General features: G+C 37.4%; 1 protein-coding gene across 4 annotated transcripts in view; it reads right to left on the bottom strand.

Annotated features, from left to right (window-relative positions):
- SPAG9 (sperm associated antigen 9) overlaps positions 1–14,352 on the bottom strand; it is a 58,303-nt gene that overhangs the window by 10,826 nt on the left and 33,125 nt on the right. For all 4 annotated transcript variants that reach the window (XM_058852481.1, XM_058852482.1, XM_058852483.1 and 1 more), the window contains 16 exons: positions 11,526–11,583; positions 10,872–11,024; positions 10,732–10,783; positions 10,180–10,310; positions 8,983–9,039; positions 7,909–8,082; positions 7,112–7,241; positions 6,775–6,867; positions 6,327–6,494; positions 5,412–5,583; positions 4,085–4,312; positions 3,188–3,383; positions 2,634–2,756; positions 2,004–2,084; positions 1,451–1,518; positions 94–242 (listed from right to left, as the gene is read on the bottom strand). In XM_058852481.1, coding sequence (XP_058708464.1) covers positions 94–242; positions 1,451–1,518; positions 2,004–2,084; positions 2,634–2,756; positions 3,188–3,383; positions 4,085–4,312; positions 5,412–5,583; positions 6,327–6,494; positions 6,775–6,867; positions 7,112–7,241; positions 7,909–8,082; positions 8,983–9,039; positions 10,180–10,310; positions 10,732–10,783; positions 10,872–11,024; positions 11,526–11,583 — 2,033 coding nt within the window. The remainder of the gene's footprint in view (positions 1–93; positions 243–1,450; positions 1,519–2,003; positions 2,085–2,633; positions 2,757–3,187; positions 3,384–4,084; positions 4,313–5,411; positions 5,584–6,326; positions 6,495–6,774; positions 6,868–7,111; positions 7,242–7,908; positions 8,083–8,982; positions 9,040–10,179; positions 10,311–10,731; positions 10,784–10,871; positions 11,025–11,525; positions 11,584–14,352) is intronic.

Below are 14,352 nucleotides of genomic sequence, written 5' to 3'. Positions count from 1 at the left end.
TGTACTGATGAAAACAGATGTTTCTGGAGTTACTCTGGAGTCTGAGCTGCAGCATTAAAACACAGTATTATTTTAATCCCCACTGGAATTTACCTCTATTTTCATGGCCTTTGGTTGAACAACATAGATTTTGTTCCTGTAGCCACACCAGACCTTGTCATGTACCACTGTCATGCACCGGATCGAGTGGTGTGGCCGGCCCAGGTCCAAGAGGTGATAGTTTGTCAAATCCCACTGACCATCTGCAAAAACAGGAGGAAAACAAAAATCAAAACTCTTAGGAACCTGTGTTTAGTTTAAGGAAAATTTAGAAGTATAAGAAACTATCTCAAAAGTCTAATTTTTTTTAAAGCACTGTAATAATCTGGGTAAGTCTGTACAAGTTTATGGCTAGGCTCCTTGTTAAAAAAAACCAGCAACTAACATCCCAAATGTTACCTTATTTTAAAAAATAAGGTTGTACAATGATTCAGGTTAAAAATCCAGCAAAACATTTTTAAATCAGTACATTACCCAGTGCTACAGGATCTGCTTAACTAGGACCAGTACCTGTGAAAACAATCAATGTCCCACACAGCACCAGGTACCTGCTGTTTGGTTGAACATTGAAGTGTTGGCCAGTGAAGATTTTTTTTTTTTTAATATGTTACAAGATCTTAAAAAGGCACCTGAAATCTACTAAAAGCATACTAAATTGGGGCATTCAACACCAAGTAAAATTCTTCTGTAGACTGAACTAAGGCCACAGATCATCAATTACAGTCACTAGGGAGACTTAGGTATTGTCAGCCATTGCAGAGAGTTTTAAAAAAATAAACAACAAAACCACCAAAACCAACTTCATCCCAGATTCATCTTTTCCAGTACTTGCATTAGTGTTGTGCAACCTTTTTAATTCTTTTAAATGCTGAGCACAAGGATTTAAGCATCACAAGGGAAAGATGAAATGAATAAGGGAAATACAAGCAAATAGATAAGTTCCAGTTGCTCATAGTAAGACCTTCCCCTGTAGGTCCTATTTCTGGTGGCTGAAGAATGGAGCTGGTTCAGAAGCAGTTTGGGCAGAAATTCTGAAGAGATATCTAAAAAATTCTCATCAAGGGACTTGCCCAGAGACAATTTTTAGCACTAATAAAACAGAATACATGACTATTGAGCATAATGAAAATGAGAGATGATGATCAAAGTGGACTTTCAGATGGCTTTTCCCTATTTAGATCAGATCTATCCCATTCTCCATTTCAGAGTAAGAAAACACTCCAAGAATGAACCACAACACTGCAAAAACAGTACTTGAATCTGAAACTGAAATAACAAGAAATATTTCTCATGACAACCCAAAAAGAGGTCATTGTGGAAAACATTATCAAAACATCACTTGTAAATGGCACATTTCTTTCCTGACTACTGCTAAGAATTCCCTGGTTTCCAGATGCAACAGAATCCTTACCAACTCCCCGGTGAAAGATCGCGAGTGTCCCATCTGCCAGTGCAACCAAGACTATTCCTTTGACATGTCTGTGGAAAAAGGAGGCACAGCACACTCTGTCAGACTGCTCTGCTCAGAAGGCAGGTTTAAAGCCTGGTTATACCAGGCTATAATATAACATTTGATATTCCAGCATATTTTTTACAGTCACATTAGCCCCAATGTTTTGATTTCTACAATATAGCTCAAGAGAAGGGATGTAACAAGGGATCAAAATCCAGTTCAGAGAGCTTGAAATAGATCTGGCTACAACACCTGAAGAAAACAGCAAAGATAGCAACCTATAACTGCTTTGCATAGCTACAGCTCAACCTTTGGGCTATGTATTTTCAACAGGTACAAGATTCCTTTTATTTTCCTTACTCCCCAGAAGTTTTCCACTGTCTCTCAAACAGCATGCAGGCAGTTATGGCAACTGACATTACCAATATCTGAGGAGGAAATGTAAAACTACTTTGGAAAGTATTTTAACAGAAATTCATTATTATTTACATGACATTCTTTCAGGACTTACACAATACTGAGAATAGAATCTTTAAGTTTAATGGCATGTACACATTTCCTCCACTGGGCCACTGACGAATGAACATACAGGCTGCAAAGACAAATCAGGAGGGATTAAAAGTACTACCAGACAAAAACAACCACAAACAAAATCCTTATAAACTGAAATCCACAATCAAAGGGAAAATAAGTTTTCATCTTCCACTGGAAGTTATGTATACACTGAAAAGAAGAACTACATGAGCAGCAGAATGGCTCTTTCAGAGGCCTAAAGCATTACAAACTCACTTGGAGATCCATCTGCAGTAAAAATTACAATACATTTTTCTAGCACACTAAAATATTGAAAGTTATGGAATTAACAGACTATAACAATTTCTTTGACTACAAACAAAAAACCAACCCAGAACTCCTCTGCAGATGAAGAGCTATCTAACAAAAAAGGGCTTGCTAATCACCTACAGTACTTCCTTTGAATTCTATAATGCCTAAAAATGCAGCAAAACATTCAAGGTTTTGGCTCTCTTGAGATCATCCTGTGCTTAATCTTGACTGGAGACAGCTATCAGGCCTGTAGGCACAAGAAGCAAGTTTAAAGTAATTATTATAAATAAATGTAACAAGATTAGCACTTCCTTACCATCCATTCTGTGCTCCAAGCCACATGGTTGGTAAAAGGCTACTCATTTTCTGTGCTTCCTCTCTCACTAGATCTTGCTCATTTGGCAGAACTGCAACATCCTTATATAACTCTGATTCAGTACTAGAAGAAAACACCAGATAAAACACATTTAATGGAGTACACAGATAACCCAGGTGTTTACCTCACTACTGAGAGTTCCTACACTGGCTTTTGAAGTACATGAGGTGTTTAAAAACACAGTAACCACACATGAAAGTACAACACAGATTGAAAACCTCAATAACAATGAATTTCTTCGAGTGAACATTTACTTTTACAAGGAAAACTTCCATTCAAACCTGCCAGTATTATTATCACTGGGAAATGGCAGAAGAGAGTCACAAAGCAGAATCTTGTACCAAGACTACTTATATAAACCTCAACCCACTCAAAAAGGAAAAAAGAAGTAGTCATTTTATCTCCATGCTATGTTCCTACAACATATTGTTGTATTTATGTATATTTCTTTTTTTAAATACATTTTAAGAGGTATAAGGACTGAGACTAGGTACTTAGGCTGATACACAGGGGATGCCTCTGTTGTATGCTGCACTCCCAAGGGATCTGTAAAGACATGCTCTGTGTAGACTCCAGTTTGTGCAATATCAGCTGTGTCCTCTCCTGTCCCTGCATTGACTTCTGTTGCTTCTGTTGCCTCCTCTGCCGTTGGAATGTTCTCATCTACTGAATTATTTTCAGTTGCAATATCTATGAAACAAACAAATTTGAAAAACCTTTTAACAGCTGCGATAGAATTTGCTATTGTTCATAACAGCCTGAACTTGATACTTAAACTGAACTGAATACCTGCCAGACAGTCACAATTTCCACATCAGAATCAAAAACAGCACATGAGAAATGCCCAAATTTTAGCAGGTTGCACTGTATAAACAAATGTCAAATGCACTTTAAGTATCAACCCGGTGACTGATGGCTCAGATTGGCCATTAAATGATTAACTAGGACAGCAGTGAACAAGGCCAACTACCACATATCCACTGACAACCATATCACCATGCAGCTCTGCAGGGCATATGACAAAACACAGTAAGAATGTCTGTAAAATAATCCATTTCACTTAAATCTCTGTTAAGACCTGACAAAATCCAAGGCATTTATTTTAGTCACTCTATGGCAAGATCTGAATTTCAAATATTACATTAAAATCTCTCTCTAGAGCAGGCACAAGAATTCTCAGAAGTACCTGCAAGAAGCAGCTGCCAATTCCCATTTCATGTGACATGTGGTGTCACCTCCACCACATTTTCAGCTACAATTTACAGATCTAAAGAGAGAGTTTATGTCATCGTGCTTACACACTGTTCACCTCAGTGGCTGCACCACTCATTTCCAGCTGCACCTCAAGGTGTTTGGCCAGCCCTGACACACCTGCAGTGTTTATTACATACCTGACTGTTTCTCTGCCACAGGTGAGGCCCCATTGATGTCGTGGGCACCAGAAGCCCCTGTGAGACCCTCAGCAGTGCAGCCCACCACGGTGATGCCCCCCAGCAGACTGTCAGTCTCAGCAGAGCTGTTGCTGGTCATGCTGCCACACAGGGAGGATTTGTCCACTTGGCTGGAATCTGCTTCCTGGGACCCTTCTTCTCCTGCAGGGTAATCTGTTTCCCTTGCCCCTGAAAGAGATTAAACTCAGAATAACACAATATCCTGAGCTGGATGGGACTCACAAAGATCCAGCCCAACTCCTGGCCCTGCACAGACTCCCAACAATCCCATCCTTTGTCTCAGAGCATTATTCAAACAATCCCGGGGTGCTGGCAGCCTTGGTGCCATGACCACTACCTTGGGGAGTCCTTTCAGTGCCCCACCACCCCCTAGGGATGACTTTTTTTGATATCCAGCCTAAACCTCCCCTGACACAACTTCAGGCCATTCCTTTGGGCCCTGTCACTGGGTGTTTTTCATAGGGATAAAGCTGAATCACTTCTCTAACCATTAAGCTTCAAACTGAATGAACTCTCCAGAAACTGAGATGAAACAAGCAGACAGCCTCTATCTACAAGGTTATTTTAACATGATCAGCAAAAGTGGAAGATGCTGTCACAAAGCTCACAAAACAAAAGCAAGATTGACATATGCTGCCCTACAATGTCATTCACTGTATTTCAATCTGCGGTTTTCCACATAGCTTATTTATATTGTAATTATATCTTCCTCTAAAATTAGATTTCATAAGAGTGCATGTATGCAAGGGCACCCATCTATATCTTTATGTAGAGTTTAGGTTCAATAGATCCTTTGTTCTGGAAGAAAAAACATTTTTCTCATGTTCAACCCTCTTATACTTTCAAGACTTAAAATACACTCAAATGCAACAAAGATTCCCTCTGCGAGGATCTGCAAGACTTGCTGCTTATCTTCAAGGGGCTGAAGAGGTCAAAAAAGCAACCAGCATATTATTCCTTTTGTGACATTCACAATTCCATGAAATATTGACACTGTTGCACAGTTTAGAGTACATCAAACAAAACAGCTCCCCTTGGCTGCTGACATCTCTCTGATTTTCAGTTAATTTAGGTCAACAGCCACCTAAAGAGTGAAACAGCAGGGTAGAAATGCAATAGTTTAATGTACAATTAAACACTTTCCTACTGCTGTGTTACATTAATTCTTTATCACAGTAAGTAACAAATCTGTGGGTTTTCATTGCCTAAGAAAAGCTGAATAAGAAACAGTTAAAAAAGCAGGAGCTGAACCAACCCAAGTATTTACCTGGAACACTGGCAATACAAAGCACATGAGAATTGCAAACAATGAAACTGTCCAGAATATTCCCTGGTTGATTTGCATCAATGATGATAACTTTTGTAGCAGAATGTGTGCTAGTACAGATCCAAACCAGACTGGATAATTCTTCCTGATGTTTCAGTTCCTTCTGCTGATCCTGAACCACAACAAAGGCAGAAATGAACAGAAGAAAGGGGGACAAGAATAGAATTATTACCTTTGATCTTTTATGGTCTTACATTTTCACCTACAGAAATATACATAAATATGTGGGAAGTTAAATATCTTCAATGCCATTGTAAAATTACATGTAGTTACTTGTTCTCCACATATCTGAAATATAAACCTCCTTCATATTTCATACTTATTAAAATATATACATACATATTAATAATAGATACATATTAAAAATACAGAAAATATTATAATTACACTGCATAATTATATAGTTAGACCAATATAATATAAAAACATTACTGACAAGCCAACTACCATACTCAGTATCACCACAGGTTAATGTGATATACCAAAGGACTTTAAGACTGTTTTTATGCTCTTAATATTAATCCCATTCATGGCAGTTAGAACATAAACAGTTCTGTTACAAATGATTTTTGAAGAAAGCAGCACTGGTATAAGCAGTACATCATTTTGATGTAAAATTTATTTGCTCCTGAGATTTGCCAGCAAGGGAAGAATTAAAGTATTTAATAGTTGGATTCAATAACCCAAATATCCTGGGCTAATGACTAACCAAGAAAAATCTATTTGTTACCAATGAACCTGATTAGAAAATACCATATCACTCTACAGTTACACAGTAAAGATGTATAATGATATAATTTTTATTTATTTATTAATTATATAATTATTATTAAATGTGCCTTGCAGTGACCTTACCTTGAGCTCTTGGTCTAGTTTATCTAAGCTACTCTGGGATCCTGTTTGCTGCTTGTTGCCATCTGCATCCACACCAGTCACATCATTGTAGAACACACTGGCACCAACCACAGACCCTCCATCTCGTGTCTTCCCTCCTGACAGGTTCACCCCTACAGCACACCACAGCTTGGGAGAAAAATAAATGTTTCACTTGAAACTCAAACTAAAAAAAGAGACACAAGCATTGTTAAATATGCTAAGTGGTATCAACATTATTATATACCCAAAATCCATTTTAAGTTATTAATTACAAAACAAGTAATGTACATTTTATTGAGACATAAAATCTTCACTATGCTTTAAAAAGAAACAACTTGATTTGAAAAATAATGTAATTGAGTCCAAACCAAAAATACTCCAGCTATAGTTTGCCCAAATCTCTCTAACATCGCTGGAAATATCCTACCTTCATAGAGGTATCCTTCTCATCTAAAGGTCTCAGATAAACAGGTACAGGCAAGTTCTTCATCTTATTTTCACCCTGTCCACCATTTGCCACCTAGGTAAAAAAACAAAGAGGAAAAGTTTTACCTTTAAAAGAGGTTTACAATCTTTGGAATCAGTTGCTCAGAATTTATTAAACACAATTGAGAGTTCCACATTTTTGTTTCCTTTAGAAAGATTCTTTACTGCTAAGTTAAAAAAAAGAAAGGCTGGAATCAATCAAACAAGCTGTAAAATCATACCCTAGTTAAATGTAACAAAACATGAAGCTGTTACCATTACACTTGAAAACATCATACCTGTTTGTACTTCTGAGGTAAACTCCAGCCAAAAGCCTGCACTCTGCCATCCTCTTTCTGGACATGAGCTTTCACCTGGCGGTACTGCTCTCTCTTCTGCTCCCGGCGTGAGGCTAAACTGGCTTCAGTTCTGGGCAAGAATCAGGATTGATGAACTTCTTACTTTTGCTCTTTAGAATCTCTTGTGAAATGGGAATTGCTGTTAACCTCAACAACAAAGATCTCTGTGGAAGCACTGGATTACCAAGGATATCCCTAGTTTTTTTGCCCTATCAAAATACCAGGTTTCCTGTGGGCTATTTTTAAGGGACTGGTGAAAACCAGGCAAAACCAGAAAGTCTATTGCATCCTTAAAAGAAATTAATTTGGGCTGTGTACCTCTACTAGGAGCTTTAGAAGTCATAACTCACAAGCATCTGTTGCCAAAACAAAGCACAGAAGGAAAAAAATAATTACAGATACTTGTTAGCCTGACTCTTAAATGAACCTTAAGTACCAACAGTTATTGCCCAGCTACAACATTTGCATATAGAAGTGTACCAAGTATTGCCTCCTGTGCCTAAATGCACTTTTTTGAAAGACAGTGGTATTTACCAAGTAGAGTATTTCAGCCAGGTGCTGAAAATATTCACCCACTGCTGTATATTTCACTCTGCATTATATTGAGTCTATATGAATCAACACTCACCTCAGGAGAACATTATACCTCACTTAGCAGCATGCTAGTAATCTCAGAGGACTAAAAGAGTGATAACCTGATAGAGCACATCTACTAGTATAAAACCAAAATGTCTTACTCTTCACTGAGGAATTCAAAGGCTTTAGATTTGTCACTGGGTAATTGAGATAAGGTGCTGCTTCTTTTCTTGACAGATGGAGTAATGTGAGAGGTTGGAGCATTATACTTAACATTGACAGGAGGTTCTGGTTTCTTTGCTGTATTGCTGGATGAACTGAACAGCCTGCTAAAACTAGAAGAGAAAAAGACAAGAGTCATGATTTGTCAGATACATCCAAATTTGACTATGCAGGCAAAACACAGCCTGCTCAAGATAGTTGAAGTAAGAAACTGGAGCCCAACATAGCAGCAGCCACCACACACTCACTAACACTCTCAAAGCACAAGAACTCATGTCCATAAGAAAAATTCTTAAAGGATTATTATCACATTTATCAAATTCAATGGGAACTTCATTGTGAATTAACATTTACAGGGAACCAACAAAATTAGGATGTGAACATCACACCTGGACAGTTCTATGAAGGACACTAGTTCATGCAGAGAGCATTTTAAAAACCCCACTATATTTATATATATATATATTTATATATTTATATATATATAAATATTTATATATTTATTTTCTAGGCAATAAGATAAAACAGTTATCAGCAAATCACAATATCAAAAGGATTATTTGACAAATATCTCACTGTGAAAAACACTGGTTTGGATTTAAAGAGCTTGAGGTCAGCAAGGAGAATGTAACAATTAGTAAGCTATACTTCACAGAGTGAAAAGAAGCTGAAGTAAATGCAATCTACATGTGCTATTCAGTTGCTACTTTTCACCATAAAAACAAATATGGAAAAAATGTTCAGAAGAATCCTGGTGCATATTCAGCTAGGAAAAAAATCCCAGCACTTTGGCATTTAACTTCACAAAGTTCACAGCCACTCACTACATGCTGTGGCTTACAACACATTTTGTCTTCAAGACCAATCTTACCAAGTTGGCATGCTGGGCAACAAGAGAAGGGTTAAGAGATCTTCATCTGCCAAAAAATAATTAGCTAACATACACAAATGTGCCAGCTAATTGGTTGAAGTTTTTACTTATTTCTGCCAGTGAGTTGTTTTTCTATACTTACAATTGCCAAATGCTTGATCTTTTCTTCTCTTGCATGGCTGGATTTTCTCTGGATGCTCTACAAGAAATGAATTCCAAGTTTACTGAGTAAACAACAACTAAAAAAGGAAAAGGAACAGTGTGTAACTCTTATTTTTTTTTGAAAAGGATAACATCATGAAAATAACAGAACCTGTTTTTTCACACTGCTACTTCTTTACTGATCAGAGAACAATATTGAAATTCCCACTAGGGGAACTAAAGTTACATAATAAACTTCATCGACATCATTGCAACCCAAACAATCTAGCAACTTTTCAGACAGAAGAGACAAGTCTGCATAACACTTTATAATGAAAAGAGCTTGAAGAAAGCTGCAAACCATTTAAAATTATTCTGTCCCCTATTTAATATTTTAACCATTGCTTTTTTGTTTTAAAGCCTGTTAATCTTCAATACACCAGTAAATAATTGATAAAGTAAGTGTTCCTATAGCCATAGATAAGAGATAGGAGAGGATTTCTACATCAGAAACAGCTACAGAAGAACAAGCCATGCCTGTTGAGAATGTGCATTTTTCCTCCCAAAGAGTCACAGGCATGAGGACAATGGGAACAATTACATGTCACTGCTGTCCATGGCCAGCAGGCAGCACCACAGCCTCTGATACCTGTGCTCAGGGACAAGGATGAGCTGAGGTCTGAGACTTTGGTTTTTAAACTATACCTTCCAAACAACTAAATATTCAGGATGCAAATGAGACCAAATCACCATCTTTATTGCTCATATTTAACACACCTTGCACAACTTTTAACTGTTTTATCCTGAACAACTTAAGTCCTTCCAAAGAAATTATGCTCAGTCTGAAGGCTACATAATCTGTATTTTGACATCACAAGGTATGTGTACACACAGAGTAATTTTTACTGCCCACCAGATTAATGTTGTTTATAATTACCAACTTTTGTAACTGTTCTAAAATAAGAATCCCTTGAAAAAAATGTATTTCACATCATATGAAGTAACAGCTTCACTGTGATGAAGACGTTCACTCCACTTGGTGAGGTATCACCAAGAACTATTCTGACAAATTTTATGCCCATAACTTAAAAACAATGTTCCTCATGGGCATGAGGAAAACAAGCAGAAGGCAATGAACCTGCTGACCAGATCACTCTGCAGCTAAAAACCACAAGGAGCTCTGTAAGATCCTTTTCACCTTATCATCTCAGTCCATCGGACAGCCTCCTGCAGCTCCATCAGCCTCTCCTTGTACTGGTTCCTCTCCATCAGCACTCGGGCCATTTCCACACGTGTGAAGCGTTTCCGCTGCGCCGTGGGGACATCGCTCTGGGCACACAAAAACACACGTGGCAGGGACAAATGAGCACCACAGGGCCCTGCAGAGCCACCCTCTGCCTCCTGGTAACAGCCAGGCTAGGGCACAATCCCAGATTTCAAGTAGTTAAGGGCCTTGGAAATCTGAGTTTTACCTTCCTCTCCTCCCATCCTTTGTATGCGATATAACGTGAATTAAAACATTTCTTCAAAAAAAAGAGTGATAATAGTGGGCAGAGAGGAAAGCAAGCAAACCAATCACTGCCAATTTAAGTTTACTTGTGCCCTTTAGACCTTCTGTCATTTCTACACAGGGAGGAACTTTACCACTAATTATTAGGCAGTAAGTTTTAGTAGAACTCATGAAACACACAGACTTCTAGTGTCCCATTCAATTACACACACAAAACCACACAGACATATATCCACCTACATCATCATCCTCTTTAGCCTTCTGTCTTGCTTCCTCTGCTTCTGCACGAGCTCTAAATACAAAATAAAAACCAGCTGCATTAAATACCATGGAAGAGGTTTTCTTCTTTTACTTTTTTACATTAATTAAATTAAACTTACTTTCTCAGCTCTTCTTCCAATTCTTTATTCTTCTCTTCAAGCTTCTGTTTTGCTTGTTTTACAGCCTCTAATTCACCTTGTAGTACATCCTTCTCACAGGTCAGTTCATCCACCTTTGCTATTAAATCATTCTTCACTACATTCAGTGCATTTCTACATGAACATTGAAAACACATGGTTATAAGGATGACCATGGTCTCACAGTTCAGCCTGGATTTATTTTTGAAGACCTACACATTTCTTAGAGCTACTGTAAAAAGAAGCAGCTTTCTTAGAAGTCAAACCATCTCCCCCCTCACATCTCCAACATTCAAACACATTCACATTCTCTCTATTAGAAAAAAGTACTGATAAATCAGTCCTCAACAGTGCTCCACTGGATTTGCCTCTGCACTTAAAGCTGCGTGTCTTTCACAGAGCTGATCTCATCAGGACACAGCACTGCATGTCCTGGAGCCTTACAAGGATAAAAGCAGATTTTGCTTCTTAGGCCCTTAATTTCTAGAACACCAACTCAGACAAATACACCTCCTAGAATATACTACTCTTAGAACTGAAAGCACATTTGTATAGTTTCAATTCTGTATCAGGATATTGAAGATATAATGAAATAACAGGAAGTCAGTATTTCTGACTTCTCACATTCTCACTTACTTTGTCTCCAGCAGCTGAGTGTTTTCCAAAATAAGGTTTTCAACCTCACGCCCCATTCCTTTCAAAGGAAACAAACACATGAAATTAGCAAATAAAATCGATTTGTTTACAAAACTTGTGTTTTGCCACTGTTTAAAGTCAACTGAATTTTAAGTATGACAAACTTGTCAGAAGAACTGTGAACTAGCTGAAGTTGCAGGTCCAACTTACTTTCTAAAACCTTTCCCCCCACCTTCTCCCAGTCTGACTTCAATTAAAGCCCGAAGACATCCCTGACTAAGCACAGGCCAGTGCTGCTACTCTATTTTTAGAAGATGTTACAGTACTTAGTCAAAAACCAAACACAGCATATGTTGCACAAGTGTTAGACCACAAAAAGTTAAGTTTAAAATGATCAACTGTCTTTAATACCATGTTAGATACCAAAGAGTATCAGTTATGGACACAAGACATGCTGAATATAAAGTTCAGACTGTGAAAGCCCTGCAGATTTCCCCAGAACAAATGATACCTTACCAAAGAAATTATGGTCTTTAAAGCCCATGCATTCCATGTAGAGCAAAAACAAGAACAAGAAACATTTCATGTGAGGTGTAGTATGAGCGAGGAGTAATAAAATATTTAGATTTAGGAAGTAAGAGTGAATTAAAACAAAGCCACCACCAAAAATGTGAAGTGAGATGTGATATGATTAGAAGCAGGATTTATACAGAAGACTGATGTTGAAGAATTTAAGTTTGTTGCAACCATTTCCAATGGTTGAACTTAAAAAAACCAGTAACAATAAAAGTCTCTCATTTTCTGTGAGTCCTTGGAAGAAATTCTAAGCCATTCAGAAGTTTCCAATCAATATGCTATTATGGAAAAAAGTGAACATAACTTTTCAAGTAACAACTTCAGTGTTACTTAATTTCTGGAAATTAATTTCTCACCCTATTTTTTGCACACCTTGTATAATTTTCAGAATTTTAAAAAAGGTAATTTCAGGAGAGAATAATTATTTTGCATCTTGCACAGCAAAATAATTACCACACAGATAACAGCAGAAATTATGTTAATTCAAGATTAACATAATGAATGAAAAAGGTATCTTAATGGTGGAGGCCTTTTAAAATACTTTAGGAATATAATCTTCTAAATAACTTTGGCAGTGGAAGACTTTAAAGATATTTGGATAACAAAGAAAGTATCTATAAATAGATATGCAAGTCAAAGTTCCCTCTTTTGACATTTACCTCTCTGAGTTTTGGATTCAAATTAAATGACATTTACTGAAGTAACTTAGACATGGTTAATTTATCAATATCAGGTGAAATCCCCTATACTACAGCCATCAAGAGATTTTATTCGAGTTGCTATTGCTTTTTAAACATTTTCAATATTCACAGATAAAAGCACGTAGGATCACATCCAACAGGCTTCAGGATCTTTTATAATGCAAGAACAAAAACTAGAAAGCTAGGGTGCAACAGCAAAAAAAAAGTTACCAAGCAAAGAAAAAATGCAGAGAATGTATTTTATGAGAGCAGCAGCCAAGAATGCCTAACTGGAGAAGCAACAGATTTCAAAGATTTTTTGAAAAAAGAAGCATACACACCAGAATATTCCCCTGGGTATGCAGCCCAAGAGAAAACAGATTAGAGAATCCCAATTAACTATTTTTACACAACTCCATAGTGAAGTTTAATGCTCACTTAGAACAGGTCCAAATGCTTCACACACAGACTAGCCTGGATGCAGGTGTGGCTTTTCAGGTTTTGGGCTACAGTTGCCCTCAAACTGAAATGATGATTCTAAAATAAAATTTTCAGACCAACACATTCTGCATAACAAATGCAGGAATAACCCTAGGCTTAGTTTGCACACACTGGTGCTTCCGGCAATAGATTTATAGAAAATGGTAATAAACTCACTGACAAACCTTTAATAAGTTATACTAAAAAGTATGTTATTTTTTGCTCATGAAAAACAAAGCATTAGAATCAGGATATCCTGACAATAGTTTGATTTCTTTAATCAATTTATCACAGCTAAGGGATGGGTGTTACTCCATGTTAATACTTCTCCAGTATCTGTATTTTTGCATGCAGAATGTGTCCCTGTGACAATGGAATGACATCCAAGAGTTTTGGATGGAGTATGCTGCACTAAGGATGTGGAGAGCCTCACAGAATGACAACAAAGAAAAACCATCTCAGACTGGAGATGGACCCATTACTCCTAATGAGTAATACCTGCAGAAATGTCTCCAGTTTGATGTAAAATAAGTTTCTGGAGGAACAGTGAACAACCAGAAATCCAGATTGCACACAGGAGTTTTAAGTGCTAACAATCTGTATTTTTGTGGGGTCAGAGTACAGAAGCAAACAAGCTGCTGATTGTCTGCCTACAGCCCATTTCAAAAGCACCCGAGAGTGGCATCTGCATTTTATACATTCCATAGTATTCATTATTTCAAAATGAGGCCTGAACAATTATATAGCAAAAAATAACTTGCTATGTTGTTTATAGAAAGAGCATTCTTCTGATGACATTTTTGATCTGATTTCTGACCCAAAACTCAAGTTTTTTTCAGTCAGCCTAGAAGTAACAACAAGCTGCTTAGTGGAAGGAGAAATGTGGGTTTCCCCTCCCCTATAAATTAACAGTTTGATTCTCAAATTACCACCACTCCATTTGCTGCAATTCTCCTTCAAGTTAAAATCCCTAAGGAGGTGATAAAGCCAGGCCACTAGAGATCAGGCACGACCTGAATAAAACTACCTAGAACTAGTTCAAGGCAAAAATCCTTCCTTAAGATAAAAATCCTTACATAAGAGAAAATACA

Source organism: Poecile atricapillus, chromosome 17 (assembly GCF_030490865.1).
Source record: "Poecile atricapillus isolate bPoeAtr1 chromosome 17, bPoeAtr1.hap1, whole genome shotgun sequence".
In the NCBI taxonomy this organism is placed as follows: Eukaryota; Metazoa; Chordata; class Aves; order Passeriformes; family Paridae; genus Poecile; species Poecile atricapillus.
The sequence above is the reverse complement of the archived record's forward strand: the minus strand, read 5'-3'. Positions and strand labels throughout refer to the sequence as shown.